Genomic DNA, 18,356 nt, shown 5'->3' with positions numbered 1-18,356 from the left:
TAACTGTAAAAGTTGGGGGTCGTCTTATACACTCAGTCATCTTATACGCCGGCATATACGGTATGTGGGGGGGGGGGAGGGGTTCTACAGATACAACCGGCCCTTTGAGGGTGACCAAACTGCTGATGCGGCCCCGGATGAATTTGAGTTTGACACCCCTGCCCTATACAAAGGATAGGGAATAAGATGTCTGATTGCAGGGGTTCGGCTACTGGGACCCGCTGCGATCTCCCTGCAGTCACATTATGTTCAGAATGCTGGGTTCGGGCGGCTGTGATCGTGACGTCACACCACGCCCCCTCCTTTCATGTAATGATAATAATTGTGATCCCATGGTTGAATTCCTCTGGACTTGTGGTGGCAATCTGATGTGTCTGAGAGCCCTGGATGATCCCCTCTCTTAGATGGCTCCTGTATTGGAGAGATGGTCAGCCGCTTTCTGTACTGTATTGTTATTGCCTTTGCTGCCTGTACTCCGCAGGTTCTGTCTGTTTGCTTAGGTGGGGATGTTATAGGGGTTGTTTTTTTTACCTTTCCTATTATTATTATATATATATACTATATTATTTTTTTAATATAAATTTGCAAGATAAAGTTAATAAATACCATATCTGATGAAAAAAAGGTTGTATGGAGAGCGCTCAGGAGACGGACCCCGTCCATACCCGGTGGCTGCTTTTAGGAGCTGCCAATAACAGCTGACACAGTGCAATCTCTGCAGCTATTAACTGTTTAAATGTCACTTTCAAAGCTGACAGCAGAATATAAACAGTGTTGGCAGCCCGTTGTAGGTGGTATAGTGGGCGGATCGTCTCACTGCAGGGCTGCTCCTGCTCTTGTCCCCGCTCAGTTAATGTGCCGTGCTCAAAGTGCTAGTGCCACAAAGCCTTCAATCAGTGTCCTGTATATTCTAATGCCTTAGAATATACTAGCTTCGGCTCTATGGCAGTAGCGCTGTGTGCGCGGCAGTGCTTCAACAAAATGGGACTGGGACATGGGTAGCCTTGCAGGTCCCAACAAAAAAGGTGTTGGCAACATAGAGCCCTGTGTTTGCTCTTACTGCTGCCACACAACAGATTGGTGGCAGAATATGATCAGAATTTAAAGGGTAACTATCATTTAAATAAAAAAATTGGCATGACAAAAGTTAAAGGGGTACTCCGCCCCTAGACATCGTATCCCCTATCCAAAGGATAGGGGATAGGATGTTTGATCGCGGAGGTGCCGCCGCTGGGGACCCCCGCGATTTTGGCTGCGGCACCCCAGACATCCGGTGCACGGAGCGAACTGATGACTGGCGTTCCGGGCTAGAGGCTTGTGATGTCACAGTCCCGCCCCCTCATGACGTCACGGCCATGCCCCCTCAATGCAAGTCTATAGACTTTCATTGAGGAGGCATAGCCGTGACGTCACGAGCCTCCAGTGCTGCACACGACGCTCTAAATGAATGCCAGGTGCAGCAGGGAGATCGCGGGGGTCCCCAGTGGTGGGACCCCCGCAATCAGACATCTTATCTAGGGGCAGATGTCTAGGGGCAGAGTACTCCTTTAAGCTTGCATCAGGTCTTATAAAGACCTGCTGGAATCGCTAGTTATAATTCCAGGAAGTCTGCAGTAGCGCAGTCCCTTCAAGCTTTTCCACTGTTGCATTAATTTCCTCCATTATAGTTTTGTGCTTCACATATATTAGCCAGACATGACCTTTTTTCGCTATATGAGCCTATGAAGAAAAAAGGTTGGAACTGGCAACAGCTGGGGAGTTGAGCCAAATGCAGCAAACTTGTCATGTCTGGGCCAGAATCCATATATTAACTAGAAAATCAATCAATTGTTTATTATAAAGATCAGTTCTTTGGTAACATAAATATAAAAAAAGAACACTGTAGTAACAGAACATATAGGACAGAAGTGACATCAGACTCGCTCCTATGGCTTCAGATTGACCTGAGCTTTTTCCAGAATTTCTTTTTTCATTTTGGGATATGTGGGGTGAGCGTTAAGTACCTAGAAAACAATATAAGGCAGGTGATATCCCGACAGATGACTGGATGATAGTGACCACATGCATTTCCAGTCTGTACATACCTTATGGCAGATATCTATGGCATCTGCATACTTCTTATCCTTCAGATAGTTGAACGCGAGCCTAAAACCTAAAACAAATACAGGAGCAAGATATTAAACACCTAGAATCTCTTTTAAACGAAATAGGGATTTTGTACGGCTACTTGTTGTACTACATGCAGCATTGTATTGTAGTAATTATCACATTCTTTTCTATTTCTTCAATACACTTAGTCTCCAGCAGAGGGAGTTTTTCTACAGGGGATGGGGACTGACACAATGTATTTGCCCCAACTAGTTGTCTATTGCATATCTGTTACATTGAATAGTTTCAGATCTTTAAACAAAATGTAATATTGCGCAAAAAGAACCGAATGATAATATAACATTTTTATTTTGAATTTAATTTTTTTTAATGCATAAAAAAAAAAAAAATATATATATATATATATATATATATATATATATATACGGTATATGAATGGAGTTAGGTGCTGGAAAAAGTGATCAATTTCAGATCTTAGCGACGCCTGCTCCTCCTTACATTTGTTTAACCTTACGGCAGCGAGTGTATGGAAGGAGAGTTATAAGACACCATAACTCATAACATTGGAGGCAAAATCATATAAAACAAATAATCCACAGGATAATAGTTAAAGGGGTACTCCACCCCTAGACATCTTATCCCCTATCCAAAGAATAGGGGATAAGATGCCTGATCGGGGGGTCCCGCCACTGGGGACCTCCGCGATCTTAGCTGTGGAACCCCAGACATCCGTTGCACATAGTGAACTTCTCTCCGTCCCATATGACTGGCAATGCGGGGCGGAGGCTCGTGATGTCACGGTCACACCCCGCTCATTCCCCCTCAATGCAAGTCTATGGGAGGGGGCGTGACGGACGTCCGGCGCTGCACCCGACGCTCTAAACGAATGCCGGGTGCAGCAGGGAGATCTTTGGATAGGGGATAAGATGTCTAGGGGTGGAGTACCCCTTTAAGTGTCTGACCGCTGGGAACTCCTGTGATCTTGAGAGCGGGACTCCTGTATAATATACTGTTATCTGTACTTGAGATTCTCATAAGGCTCCTTGTAGAGAGATAGATACATACCTACAGCTGGGCTGGACTGACTACTATATTCCCAGGCTAGTTTGTAGCTCTCAGCCGCATCTTTATAAGACTGTTCCTTCTCCATAATGAAGCCGAGATATTCATAAGCTTTACAGCAAGACTGAAATGGAAAAACACAAGAATTCTTCTTTTTTACTATCAGGTCTGAATAATCTGATTTCTTCTTCAAGTAACCACATATGTAAATTGATTTGCATGTAAAAAAAACAGTAGCATCCACTGGTTGCATTTTAGGACCAACAAGACGAGCTGCATGGTATTCTGGGGTGCATGAAACATGTAGGGGCTCCCTCATCAGTGTATACTGGAGCACGCATGGTATCATGATTCCTTGTACACTGAGGCTATGTTCACACTACAGAATTTTCTGCATGTAAATCCGCATTTAATTTCTGCATCATTTTCAAGCCAATACACTTCAAAGGGATTCCGCAGTCCTATTCACACTGAAGAATTTCTGCATCTGTCTTTCCGAAGACAAAATTATGCATTCTGCACTCGGCAAAATTATAAGTTATGTCTTATATTTTTGCGGAATTAGGCTGTGGAATCACATTGAAGTCAATGGGGTTTGAATTTCTGTGCGGAATGCAGAATTGGTGCGGAATGTGTGCAGAATTTAACCTTATCTTTAAGAGGAGAACTACTGTCCGATGCTGGGGACATGTGCTTCCGGGTGCCGGGCAGGTGAATTTTTCAGGCCTTTAGCCCTGCTTCGGGCAAGCAGGGCTGGACCTGAAGGCCCCCAAAAAGTATGGCAGCGCTCAGGGTGTATTAAGTGGGCTCCTGACTCAAGCCCGCTCCATACTCGGTGGCCCCCAGTTGACTTCAGTAGCATGCGGCAGCTCCCAGCTATTAACCCTTTAGATCACTGCTGTCAAAGCTGACAGCGGCATCATAAGGGACATGTAAACGCTCCCTGGTGGGCTAGTGGGGTGGATCGCCACTGTAGAGAGGGCTTACCTCTGCTTCCTACCGATACACACAACAGATTACAGCGCAAAAAATTAGCCATCATACAGCCTGGTATATGAAAAAATAAAAAACTTACAGGGGTCTGAAAATGGCAATAAAAAAAAAAAAAATTGAAAAAGTTCTGAATTTTTTTTTAATTAGTAAAATGTGACGGAAACTATACAAAATGTGGTATTGCTGTAATCAGGCCAACCTAAAGTATTAAAATAACATGTTAGTTTGACCACAAGGTAAATGGTGTAAACCCCCCCCCCCCCCCCCCCAAGTTTGCATATTTTTTTTATTTTAATTTCCCTTCACCAATATTTTTTGTTTTTGTTTCGAAGCATATGTTATAGAAAAATAAAAGGTGTTATTACAAAGTACAATTGGTCTTGCAAAAAACAAGCCCTTATTTGGGTCTGTAGATGGAAACATTTAAGAGTTATGGCTATTATAGAGCGAGTGCAAAAACGAAAATTGGCCCGGACAAGTGGATTGTCATGAGAGACAAGTGGATTGTGCTCCTGTTTTAGTCCCTTGAACAAGTATTTTTTTATTTTTTTTATTTCCACAGCCCTGAGGTGTGAAGAGAGAGCATTGTGGTGAGACTGGAAAGAACCACACAACTTCCTCTAGATCGTACAGCAGCTGATAAGTACTGGAAAGATTAAGACTTTTAAACAGAAGTAATTTACAAATCTGTATAACTCTATGACACCAGTTGATCTGGAACTTTTTTCTTATCCTCCGGAGTACCCCTTTAAGTGGGACTTACGATACCCTACACAGTCAATAATAGGGAAACTTGGAAAGAGAGGTGTTAGGTTAGGCAACAACTAGAATAATTGGAAATCCGCAAGGGAAGTCACATTAAAGGGGTTATCCAAGAAAAAACTTTTTTTTATATATCAACTGGCTCAAGAAAGTTAAACAGATTTGTAAATTACTTCTATGAAAAATCTTAATCCTTTCAGTACTTATGAGCTTCTGAAGTTAAGGTTGTTCTTTTCTGTCTAAGTGCTCCCTGATGACACATGTCTCGGGAACCGCCCAGTTTAGAAGAGGTTTGCTATGGGGATTTGCTTCTAAACTGGGCGGTTCCCAAGACACGTGTCATCAGAGAGCACTTAGACAGAAAAGAACAACCTTAAAGGAATTCTCCAACTGAAATCTTTTAACCCCCCACTGTGCCCGGGCTGTAAAACTATACATAATAAACTTTCACTTACCTGCCTACGATCCCCCGTTGTTCCGATATCGCCGCCCGTGCTTCGGTCCCTGTCGGCTTCCTCTTCCTGCGGGTCGGTGACTTCACTCTGCGCTCAGCGGCCACGACGGGACATTGCTGCAGCCGCTGATAGGCTGAGCGCAGAGTGAAGTCACCGACCCGTAGGAAGTGGAAGAGACCGGGACTGGAAAACGGGACGGCGATATCGGAACAACGGGGGATCGTAGGCAGGTAAGTGAAAGTTTATTATGTATAGTTTTACAGCCCGGACACAGCGGGGGTAAAAAGTTTTAGCTTAGAGAACTCCTTTAACTTCAGAAGCTCATAAGTACTGAAAGGATTAATATTTTTTAATAGAAGTAATTTACAAATCTGTTAAACTTTCTGGAGCCAGCTGATATATAAAACATTTTTTTTTTCCTGGATAACCCCTTTAAGACTGTGGAACTTTAAATTTCAGTGCTTCTTTCCATGGCAATTCGCCATGGAAATAAATGCAGATTGCGCATCATTTCTGCAGATCCAAAGTGAAATTCGGCAAGGAAATATTCCCAGCTGAATTCTGTAGTGTAAACATATCCCCATCTATTTATAGCATATCCTGTCGATAAAGCAAAAATGTCCAGATAAGAATACCCTTCTAAATTCCATACAACTCGTAGTGCTAAGTTCCTGTGTCTTCCCATTTTCGGAGTGGATTGGAGTAGATTCCTGGTAGAGTACGCTTTATAGTAGATATTGTAAGAGAAAAGACTCATTTACCCATAGAGGTATTTTTTGCTGCACATTAGAGGGCATGCTGGGAATTTTTAAACCCAAATTTTGTGACTATGCTGTGTGAATATCTCAGATTAAACAGTATTTAAAGGGGTACTCCTGTGGAAAACTTTTTTTTTAAAATGAACTGGTGCCAGAAAGTTAAACAGATTTGTAAATGACTTCTATTAAAAAATCTTAATCCTTTTAGTACTTTTTAGCAGCTGTATGCTACAGAGGAAATGCTTTACTTTTTGAATTTCTTTTTTGTGTTGTCTACAGTGCTCTCTGCTGACACCTCTGTCCGTGTCAGGAAATGTCCAGAGCAGCATAAGAATGCTATAGGGATTTTCTCCTGCTCTGGACAGTTCTTGATACAGGCATCAGGTGTCAGCAGAGAGCACTGTGGACAACACAAAAAAGAAATTAAAAAAAAATGAAGATTTTCCTCTGTAGCAAACAGCTGCTAAAAAGTACTGAAAGGATTAAGATTTTTTTTTAATAGAAGTAATTTACAAATCTGTTTAACTTTCTGGCACCAGTTCATTTAAAAAAAAAAAAAAAGTTTTCCACCGGAGTACCCCTTTAACAGGGTATTCCGGCCTTATGCATCTTATCCTCTATCCAAAGGATAAGATGTCTGATCGCAGGGGTCCCGCAGGGGTGATTGCAGGGCCCCCTACATTCATGTTTAACCCCTTAAGGACGCAGCCCATTTGGGCCTTAAGGATGCAGACAATTAAATTTTTACGTTTCGTTTTTTCCTCCTCGTCTTAAAAAAATCTATGGCACAACCAAAAAAATACTATTTGTGTGGTGAAATTAAAAAGAAAACCGCAATTTTGTTAATTTTGGAAGGTTTCCTTTTCACGCCGTACAATTTACGGTAAAAATGACATGTGTTCTTTATTCTTTGGGTCAATACGATTAAAATGATACCCATGATAACATACTTTTCTATTACTGTTGCGCTTAAAAAAAATCGCAAACTTTTTAACCAAATTAGTACGTTTAAAATACCCCTATTTTGAAGACCTATAAGCGGTGGTATGATGGCTCTTTTTTTGCGCCGTGATCTGTACTTTTTATTGATACCATATTTGTTTACATAGACGTTTTAATTTATTTTTTATTAAATTTTTTGGGAATAAAATGTTATAAAAAAGCATCTATTTTGGACTTTTTTTTCATTTTTACGTTCACGCCGTTCACCGTACGGTATCATTAACTTTTTATTTTAATAGTTCAGATATTTACACAGGCGGCGATACCAAATATGTATATAAAATATTTTTTTAACACTTTTTGGGGGTGAAATAGGGAAAATGGGACAATTTACGTTTTTATTGGGGGGGGGGGGGGTCACATTTTTTTTACTTTGTTTTTTACTTTTATTTTTACACTTTAACCCCTTAAGGACGCAGGGTTTTTCCATTTTTGCATTTTCATTTTTTCCTCATCACCTTCTAAAAATAATAATGCTTTCAATTTTGCACATAAAATTCCATATTTTGGCTTATTTTTTGCACCACCAATTCTACTTTGCAGTGACATTAGTCATTTTACAAAAAAATTCACGGCGAAACGGAAAAAAAAATCATTGTGCGACAAAATTGAAGAAAAATTTTCATTTTGTAAATTTTGCTGGCTTCCGTTTCTACGCATTGCATTTTTCGGTAAAAACACCTTCTCTGTAGGTCCATACGGTTAAAATGATCCCCTACTTATATAGGTTGGATTTTGTCGTACTTCGGCAAAAAATCATAACTACATGCAGGGAAATTTATATGTTAAAAATTCTCATCTTCTGACCCCTATTACTTTTTTATTTCCACATACGGGCCGGTATGAAGACTAATTTTTTGCGCCGTGTTCTGAAGTTTTTATCGGTACCATTTTTGTATTGATTGGACTTTTTGATTGGAATTTGTTTGCACGTACGCCATTGACCGTGCAATTTAATTAACGATATATTTTTATAGTTCGGACATTTCAGCACGCGGCGATATCACATATGTTTATTTTTATTTACACAGTTTTGTTTTTTTTATGGGAAAAGGGGGGTGATTCAAACTTTTAATAGGGGAGGGGTTAAATGACCTTTGTTAACTTTTTTTTTAAACTTTTTTTTTGCAGTGTTATAGCTCCCATAGGGACCTATAACATTGCACACACTGATCTCCTATGCTGATCCCTGCAGAGCCATAGCTTTGCACGGATCAATCAGATAGATAGGGGCTTGATTGCTCAAGCCTGTAGCTCAGGCTTGGAGCAATCAATCGACGATCGGACACCGCAGAGAGAGGTAAGGAGACCTCCGCCTGCGTCCCAGCTGATCGGAATAAAATCGCGATGTCCCGATCAGACAGACTGAGCTGCCGGGAACCATTTACTTTCGTTTTCAGACGCGGCGGTCAACTTTGATCGCCGCGTCTGAAGGGTTAACAGCGCGCGGCACAACGATTGGTGCCGCGCACTGTTAGCCCAGGGTCCCGGCTGCTAACAAGTGACCGCGATGCTGCAGATGCCGTGATCTGTATTGATCACGGCATCTGAGGGGTTAATGGCAGAAATCCGTGGGATCGCGGATGTCCGCCATTACAGGCAGGACCCTACCAGCGATCAGCAGCCAGGACCTGCCGCGCATGATCCGGGCATCGCTCCGATGCTCGCGGTTATGCTTAGGATGTAAATGTACGTCCTGGTGCATTAAGTACCACCTCACCAGGACATTTACGTCCTCCGTCGTTAAGGGGTTAAGACATGAATGGAGGGGGCGTGATGTAACATCATGAGGGGGCGTGGCTGTAACATCACATCACACCGAGATTGCGAGCGGGACCCCTGTGATCTGACGTCTTATCCCCTATCCTTTGGATAGGGGATAAGAAATATAAGGCCGGAATACCCCTTTAATAGAGATGTTTATTACGTCATTCATATTGTTCTGAATCAGTTTATATCATAAGGGCACCGAGTATGTTTCTTACATCTCTTTTCTGTTTTACCTTATTGTATTTAAGACAGCGCTTTAGTAAATCTGTTGCTATGTCATATTTTCCTGATTTGATATAAATGTCAGCGAGCAGCAACCAACTCTTTTCAAGATCTTCGGCGTCTTCCAGGGTCCAGTGAGCTTTGGACAACCTCTTTAGCTGGTTTCTTGCTCGGGGAGTTTGCTTGAGAATCATGTAAGCTTGAGCTATTGCCAAGAGCACCGAGACATTCTCTTTCTACAACCACAAGGGATAACACATCACTTTTAAGGTATTATAACTCACTCTTGACAAAACTGAGATGATAGTGTTGTAGTGGCCATTTCTACAAAAGTGAAAACAGGGATAGAACCAATATGGAGTCACTTTTGCAAACATGACCACAAATATGCCAATTTCCACTTCATTGCTCCAACCTTAAAGGGGTACTCCCGTGGAAAACTTTTATTTTTAAATCAACTGGTGCCAGAAAGTTAAGCAGATTTGTAAATTACTTCTATTAAAAAAATTGTAATCTTTCCAGTACTTTTTAGGGTCTGTATACTACAGAGGAAATGGTTTTCTTTTTGGAACACAGAGCTTTCTGCTGACATCATGACTACAGTGCTCTCTGGTGACATCTCTAAAGAATTTTAGGAACTGTCCAGAGTAGCATATGTTTGTTATGGGGATTTCCTCCTATTCTAAACAGTTCTTAAAATGGACAGAGATGTCAGCAGAGAGCACTGTGGTCATGATGTCAGCAGAGAGCTCTGTGTTCCAAAAAGAAAATAATTTCCTCTGTAGTATTCAACAGCTAATAAGTACTGGAAGGATTAAGATTTTTTAATAGAAGTGATTTACAAATCTGTTTAACTTTCTGGCACCAGTTGATTTAAAAAAAAAAAAAAATAGTTTTCCACAGGAGTACCCCTTTAATTCTACACAAATAAGAGGGGTACTCCGGTGAAAAACATTTTTTTTTAAATCAACTGGTGCCAGAAAGTTAAACAGATTTGTAAATGACTTCTATTAAAAAAATCTTTACCCTTCCAGTACTTTTTAGCAGCTGTTTGCTACAGAGGAAATTCTTTCCTTTTTTAATTTCTTTTTTTGTCTTGTCCACAGTGCTCTCTGCTGACACCTCTGTCCGTGTCAGGAACTGTCCAGAGCAGCATAGGTTTGCAATGCTGATGCCCCTGATACGGGCATCAGGTGTCCGCAGAGAGCACTGTGGACAAGACAAAAAAGAAAAAATAAAGAAATTCTGTAGCATAAAGCTGCTAAAAAATACAAAAGGGTAAAGATTTTTTAATAGAAGTCATTTACAAATCTGCTTAACTTTATGGCACCAGTTAATTAAAAAAAAAAAAAAAAAAAATGAATTATTTCCGCCGGAGTACCCCTTTAAGTTTAGCTTAATTAATTTGGTAAATTGAAAGATTACCCAAACTATCTATGTAAATTATAGAAAGTACTGCATTGGAGGGGTTATCCAGGAGTAGATAAACAGAGCTAATGTCTTCCAAAAACAGCACCAAACCAGTCTTTAGGGTGTGTGAGGTATTACAACTTGGCTCCATTCACTTCAATGGAACTGAGCTGTTTTACAATAGAACCCGATGAAAGGCCTGGTGCTGTTTTTGGAAGAAATCAACTCTGTTTTTCTATTCCTGGATAACCCTTGTTAAACAAAATGTTAAAATACCACAAATGTATATGCATTACCTCAGTGGCAGCCATTTCTGTTAATGTACTTAGTGCAGTTTCCATGTTGGCTTTGTCCCTGGTGGCCATAAGGCAATGACACTGCAGCATAGTTAGCTGGTTCTGTCCATGTGCAGTGCGGGGGTGAAACTCCTTCAGCAACTTCTCTGCTGTCCGAATTCCCAACTTCTCTGAATCCCGCTTTTCCCCTATAAGACTGAATCAGACAACGACCGAATGAGAAAACCTATTGATCTTATGAGGGAACCTATTCACTTGGAGAGCGGTGCCATAGTATTTAGGGTAAGGTCGCACATAGCGCACCACAGAATATTTCACGCTGTGGATGCTATGATGCCATTCACTAGAGCGAGTTCTCTGCTGTAGCCGGGTAGTCCTGTGTGTCTGCTTGTAGCAGCGGATTTCCTGCAGCAGATCTGCTATGAACAGACAAACAGAACTACCCAGCCGCAGCAGAGAGCTCGCTCTAGTGCAGTTTTTCCCAACCAGGGTGCTTCCAGCTGTTGCAAAACTACAACTCCCAGCATGCCCGGACAGCCTTCGGCTGTCCGGGCATGCTGGGAGTTGTAGTTTTACAACAGCTGGAAGCACACTGGTTGGGGATCACTGCTCTAGTGACTGGCATCGGTGCATCTGCAATGTGAAATTTGCTGTGGATGCGCTATGTGCACTGCATGGAAACAATACCAGGAAGTAGTAAGACCGCTTTTAAGAATTTTTCCCTTCCTGGCAAAACCCTTTTATTGTGATGACATCATAGCAGAGTAGCCTGTGACTCTTTGAAGGCTGCACCAATTTCTTTATTTAGCTTATTGTTATTAAAGCGTGGAACCCATATTAAAGGGGTATTCCGGCCTAAGACATTTTGAGGGAGATTTATCAAAACCTGTGCAGAGGAAAAGTTGACCAGTTGCCCATAGCAACCAATCAGATCACTTCTTTAATTTTTCAAAGGCCTTTTACAAAACTGAAAGCAGCGATCTGATTGGTTGCTATGGGCTACGGGTCAACTTTTCTTCTGGATGGGTGATAAATCTCCCCTTTTACCCCCTATCCAAAGCACAGGGGATAAAATGTCTCATCGCGGGGTCCTGCCGCTGGGACCCCTCGTGATCTCCGGGCACCTCCCGGAATTCTGTGCCAAGCGCTGGTCCCGTGATGGAGACGTGACCTTATGCCACACCCCTTCCATTCATGTCTTTAAAAGGGCCTTATTACCTATTGTCATTTTGATTTGTCACAATGTAAAGTTTGAAACACCACAATTATCCATAATGTGAATTGTCTCCTTCACTACTAAATAGGCAATGTACCCATATCATTTGGCTGCCCAATGTATAATAAATGTTTAGAGTAAAAGTTTATGTAAAAGAGTTATTCCCTGACCATATAGTGTATTATTTTGTACCTGTTATTTTCTTCCGAGCTGTCAAACACCTCCCCACCGACAATCTCATTGTCTGGATTCAGACAGATCTGGATCATATTGGTGATGGCTCTTTGACCCCAGTCATTGTCTTTGCGAGCCTTGTTAAAAAATTTCAGAGCCTCATTTGGCTGTCCTATGTGCCTGGAAAGGAGAATACAGAACATTTTAAGTGTACCTGTCGCCAACAAAAACTTTTTATATAAAGTAGATAATACCATTATATGTATATTTGTAATATACATTGGTTACATTTGTGTATATTTTTGGGTGAAAAAAAAGCTGTCTCTACAGCTATTGTCTGTGTGTCTATGAGGAGACCAAATACAGGAAGTGATGGCAGGAGAAGCAGGGCTCTGTGCAGATTCCTTGCCTGTCAATCATCCTGATGTATGAGCCAGGAGCATGTTATAGAGTCTCAGTGCACAGAGTCCTGCTTGTCCTCAGTGTACAGAGCCCCGCTTGTCCTCAGTGTACAGAGCCCTGCTTGTCCTCAGTGTACAGAGCCCTGCTTGTCCTCAGTGTTCAGTGCCTTGCTTGTCCTCAGTGTACAGAGCCCTGCTTGTCCTCAGTGTACAGAGCCCTGCTTGTCCTCAGTGCACAGAGCCCCGCTTGTCCTCAGTGTACAGAGCCCCGCTTGTCCTCAGTGTACAGAGCCCCGCTTGTCCTCAGTGTACAGAGCCCCGCTTGTCCTCAGTGTTCAGTGCCCCGCTTGTCCTCAGTGTACAGAGCCCCGCTTGTCCTCAGTGTTCAGTGCCCTGCTTGTCCTCAGTGTACAGATCCCTGCTTGTCCTCAGTGTACAGAGCCCTGCTTGTCCTCAGTGCACAGAGCCCTGCTTGTCCTCAGTGCACAGAGCCCCGCTTGTCCTCAGTGTACAGAGCCCCGCTTGTCCTCAGTGTACAGAGCCCCGCTTGTCCTCAGTATACAGAGCCCCGCTTGTCCTCAGTGTTCAGTGCCCCGCTTGTCCTCAGTGTACAGAGCCCCGCTTGTCCTCAGTGTACAGAGCCCCGCTTGTCCTCAGTGCACAGAGCCCCGCTTGTCCTCAGTGTACAGACCCCCGCTTGTCCTCGGTGTACAGAGCCCCGCTTGTCCTCGGTGTACAGAGCCCGGCTTGTCCTCGGTGTACAGAGCCCGGCTTGTCCTCGGTGTACCGAGCCCCGCTTGTCCTCGGTGTACAGAGCCCCGCTTGTCCTAGGTGTACAGAGCCCTTCTTGTCCTCAGTGTACAGAGCCCTTCTTGTCCTCAGTGTACAGAGCCCTGCTTGTCCTCAGTGTACAGAGCCCTGCTTGTCCTCAGTGTACAGAGCCCTGCTTGTCCTCGGTGTACAGAGCCCTGCTTGTCCTCAGTGTGCAGAGCCCTGCTTGTCCTCGGTGTACAGAGCCCTGCTTGTCCTCCGTGTACAGAGCCCTGCTTGTCCTCGGTGTACAGAGCCCTGCTTGTCCTCGGTGTACAGAGCCCTGCTTGTCCTCGGTGTACAGAGCCCTGCTTGTCCTCTGTGTACAGAGCCCTGCTTGTCCTCAGTGTACAGAGCCCTGCTTGTCCTCAGTGTACAGAGCCCTGCTTGTCCTCAGTGTACAGAGCCCTGCTTGTCCTCGGTGTACAGAGCCCTGCTTGTCCTCGGTGTACAGAGCCCTGCTTGTCCTCTGTGTACAGAGCCCTGCTTGTCCTCAGTGCACAGAGCCCCGCTTGTCCTCAGTGCACAGAGCCCCGCTTGTCCTCAGTGTACAGAGCCCCGCTTGTCCTCAGTGTACAGAGCCCCGCTTGTCCTCAGTGTACAGAGCCCCGCTTGTCCTCAGTGTTCAGTGCCCTGCTTGTCCTCAGTGTACAGAGCCCTGCTTGTCCTCAGTGTACAGAGCCCCGCTTGTCCTCAGTGCACAGAGCCCCGCTTGTCCTCGGTGTAGAGCCCCGCTTGTCCTCGGTGTACAGAGCCCGGCTTGTCCTCGGTGTACAGAGCCCGGCTTGTCCTCGGTGTACCGAGCCCCGCTTGTCCTCGGTGTACAGAGCCCCGCTTGTCCTAGGTGTACAGAGCCCTTCTTGTCCTCAGTGTACAGAGCCCTTCTTGTCCTCAGTGTACAGAGCCCTTCTTGTCCTCAGTGTACAGAGCCCTGCTTGTCCTCAGTGTACAGAGCCCTGCTTGTCCTCAGTGTACAGAGCCCTGCTTGTCCTCAGTGTACAGAGCCCTGCTTGTCCTCAGTGTACAGAGCCCTGCTTGTCCTCCGTGTACAGAGCCCTGCTTGTCCTCTGTGTACAGAGCCCTGCTTGTCCTCCGTGTACAGAGCCCTGCTTGTCCTCCGTGTACAGAGCCCTGCTTGTCCTCGGTGTACAGAGCCCTGCTTGTCCTCGGTGTACAGAGCCCTGCTTGTCCTCAGTGTACAGAGCCCTGCTTGTCCTCAGTGTACAGAGCCCTGCTTGTCCTCAGTGTACAGAGCCCTGCTTGTCCTCGGTGTACAGAGCCCTGCTTGTCCTCGGTGTACAGAGCCCTGCTTGTCCTCGGTGTACAGAGCCCTGCTTGTACTCGGTGCACAGAGCCCTGCTTGTCCTCAGTGTACAGAGCCCTGCTTGTCCACAGTGTGCAGAGCCCTGCTTGTCCTTAGTATGCAGAACCCTGCTTGTCCTCAGTGTACAGAGCCCTGCTTGTCCTCGGTGTACAGGGCCCTGCTTGTCCTCTGTGCCCAGAGCCCTGCTTGTCCTCAGTGTACAGAGCCCTGCTTGTCCTCAGTGTACAGAGCCCTGCTTGTCCTCAGTGTACAGAGCCCTGCTTGTCCTCAGTGTACAGAGCCCTGCTTGTCCTCAGTGTACAGAGCCCTGCTTGTCCTCAGTGCACAGAGTCCTGCTTGTCCTCAGTGTACAGATCCCTGCTTGTCCTCAGTGTACAGAGCCCTGATTGTCCACCCTCACTTTCTGTATTTGGACTTCTCATAGAGACACACAGGCAATAGCTTCAGGAACAAAAATATACGACAGGTATACTTTAATGGAGTAAGAAAGAAAAAAAGATATCCTGGATCTCTCTGACCATACGGTCATAGCTGTAACTGGCAAGTTATACCTTTGAGCCATGACTGCATTAGGAACTGCTGGTGTCTGACATTTTCTAAGCAAGAACATGATACCACATGGTGGGGTGTCACGATCAGCTCTCAGAGAATGTGCTCTCTGCACAGTATAAGGCAACATTTGCCAGTCATGAGTAAACATGGTGTCTTGAGTGTTTTTGACTGTGGACAGATTGTAGGGACAGGTTTGGTGCCAGTATTTCTGAAACAGCCGCACTTGTTGACTGTTTCCCAACCATGATATCAAGAGTGTACTCAGACTGGATGAACCGTGGATAGACATCTGACAGAAGATCATACGGTGGCAGGCCACATGTGGTGATACATTTGGTATCTCAGTAACAACATGCCACTGCTGACCAGTTAGCCAGTGGACAAGTAAGACAAATACCTACAATAACCATGCGGCTTATCTTGCAAAAATTGGCATTCAACAGCCAGACCAACAAGGGTGCTCCTGGCATCCTAGCTTTATCGCAAACAACTCCTCACATGGGCCATGAAAAGATGTCAAAGAATCTTGGACACATAACAGAATACTGTGCAGTTTTGGTTCAGCGGGCTGGTGGTGGTCGTGTCATGGTCTGGAGAGCATTTTCTTACCATGTCCTAGGACTATTAGTCAACATACCACAATCCTTGAACAGTGAACACTATAGAGACCTGTCAGCTGACAATCTGCCCTCATGTCTTCAGGAGGTCTTTCTGACCACCTTGGCATCTTTCAACAGGACAATGATCTGTGTCATCTGACTTTGATCACTAGGGAGTGGTTGGAGGAACGTGACAATGAGCTCTTCACACTACCTTAGTCCCCATACTCACCTGACTGTATGGCCATTGAACATATTTGAAAGATGCTGTAAGGAAAGGTACAGATTGCTTTTATACCCTAACAGAAATCCAACGGTGTCTGCAGCTTTTAGAAGAGAGTTGACAGATGTCCTTTAAAGGGGTACTCTGCCGAAGGATAGGGGATAAGATGTCTGATCGCAAGGGTCCTGCAGCTGGGACCACCATGATCTCTGTGCAGCACCCGGTGTTCCTGTAGATCGTGGGGTGCCAGCGGACACGCCCCCCCCCCCCTCGTGACATCACACCACGCCCTCTCAATGCAAGTCTATGGGAAAGGACGTCACGACCCCCCCGCCGCCCGCTCCAATATTTCAGAACAAAATGTTCCGAACGCTGGGGCAACAGAGTACCCCTTTAAAGATATGGAGTGGAACTCTGACTGATCTATATAACAAGGTTTTAACAAGTTTTCCTATAGATTTTGGAGTCAGCTTTACTTCACTTCACTTTTAAAACATCTTTTGGCAGATGAAATAAAGAAGTAAAAGGAGATATTTATATTTTCTTGCTATTTCTCCATGTCTATGACCTGGGCAGTAAAGTCTAATGGTGTTGTGTGACCTGCTTTAAATGGTCGGACACCAGTAGTGCAGTATTAAGCGCCGTACCACAGAACAGTATTCCTGTTTAATATCGCTTTATATTCATACACTTTGGCACTGAACATTTTCACCACATTAGATTTTAGTGTTATAAAATAAAACATTTTTAACTCTTAGCTTGCAAAATATAAGAGATTTCATTTGGGGTTTCTTTGGCAACCATCCTGTGTCCAGTCTAAAAGCCTAAAGCTTGTCTTAAGGCCATATGTCACGGGGCAAGTATTGGCCAAATAGGCCAATATTGTGCCCTGTGTAATAGGATAGGCAGTCAGCTGGCGAACCATCAAATGTGTGTTTTTAGACTGCTTGCTGCGTTTTGACATGTTAAAAAAAAAATATTTGTCACCTCACATCCCCCAGGGTAATAAAGTATATGCTGCTGACAATGATGAGTAAAAGGCTCAATGCCTGGATCCAGCCATTGTTTGTGTGGCCCTGCCCACATCATAACCAAGCTGTGTAATAGGCTTGTTAAAAGAGTGCCGATTTGATTGATTGGCGCTTACATCAGGCAGCCATTGGCCCATCTAATACCACCCTTAGACATAGTAGATCCTGCCAATTTCTATCCTTTTGCATTTAGACAAAAGTTGAACACAGGTGTCAGTCAACCATGGCCCTTTCAGTCTTTTCTTGCACAGTGGCACTCAGCCATCCGCTAAGCAGGGAAATGCAATACAGCTCTATTCAAGTGATTGGGGCCAGCTTCAATGCTCTGTACACCAGGTGGATGGGAGTGTGGCTCCTAGTGTGAACAAATATGAAGTTTATGGGCACAATCGTGTAAAAATACTGGCACAATCAACAGTGCGACAATTTCCACAATGCACAGAAAGTTATATTAAGATTTTCAGTATTTTTAATGGTATGAACAGCACAGTCTGTAGCAGTATTGGCACCACCAAAAATCCCAGACCCCCAAGAGAATCCAAAAAAACTCTCCATCATGGAAGTACTGTATACAATTACACTAGTGTGAACAGAGCTTTAATTTGAATTATTCTGCCTACTTACCAGCAGTAAAGGCCTTTACAGAAATTATATCCGGGATCAAGAGTAGTTCGTGAAGACTGTTCTAATGCCATATCAAAGAACTGCTGTCCTTCTTTAAGTTTCCCACTCCTTCTTAGAAGATCAATAAATTTACTCAGTACTGTAAAGTTATCTAGAAAAGACAAGTACTTTAAGTGTTATGGTATGGTCACATCATGTTTCCTAAGTCTTTCTAGCGTGTTGTCCGGAAAGCTCCTGACGTATTAAAGGGGTACTCCCGTGGGAAACTTTTTTTTTTTTTTAAATCAACTGGTGCCAGAAAGTTAAGCAGATTTGTAAATTACTTCTATTAAAAAATCATAATCCTTCCAGTACTTTTTAGGGTCTGTATACTACAGAGGAAATGGTTTTCTTTTTGGAACACAGAGCTGTCTGCTGACATCATGACCACAGTGCTCTCTGCTGACATCTCTGTCCATTGTAGGAACTGTCCAGAACAGCATATGATTGCTATGGGGATTTTCTCCTACTCTGGACAGTTCCTAAAATAGACAGAGATGTCAGCAGAGAGCACTGTGGTCATG

At 43.9% G+C, this 18,356-nt stretch overlaps 1 protein-coding gene across 4 annotated transcripts in view; it reads right to left on the bottom strand.

Annotated features, from left to right (window-relative positions):
- Positions 1-1,823: 1,823 nt before the first annotated feature.
- Positions 1,824-18,356, bottom strand: part of TTC21A (tetratricopeptide repeat domain 21A) — an 87,678-nt gene continuing 71,145 nt past the window's right edge. For all 4 annotated transcript variants that reach the window (XM_056519649.1, XM_056519651.1, XM_056519652.1 and 1 more), the window contains exons 23-29: positions 17,794-17,944; positions 12,248-12,409; positions 10,840-11,035; positions 9,145-9,369; positions 3,175-3,295; positions 2,085-2,152; positions 1,824-2,003 (exon numbers count right to left, since the gene is read on the bottom strand). In XM_056519649.1, the coding sequence (XP_056375624.1) occupies positions 1,926-2,003; positions 2,085-2,152; positions 3,175-3,295; positions 9,145-9,369; positions 10,840-11,035; positions 12,248-12,409; positions 17,794-17,944 (1,001 nt within the window). In that variant the 3' untranslated portion in view covers positions 1,824-1,925. The remainder of the gene's footprint in view (positions 2,004-2,084; positions 2,153-3,174; positions 3,296-9,144; positions 9,370-10,839; positions 11,036-12,247; positions 12,410-17,793; positions 17,945-18,356) is intronic.

This window comes from Hyla sarda, chromosome 5 (assembly GCF_029499605.1).
Source record: "Hyla sarda isolate aHylSar1 chromosome 5, aHylSar1.hap1, whole genome shotgun sequence".
NCBI classification, from domain to species: domain Eukaryota; kingdom Metazoa; phylum Chordata; class Amphibia; order Anura; family Hylidae; genus Hyla; species Hyla sarda.
Note: the sequence above shows the minus strand (reverse complement) of the source record. Positions and strands in the feature narration are given on the sequence as shown.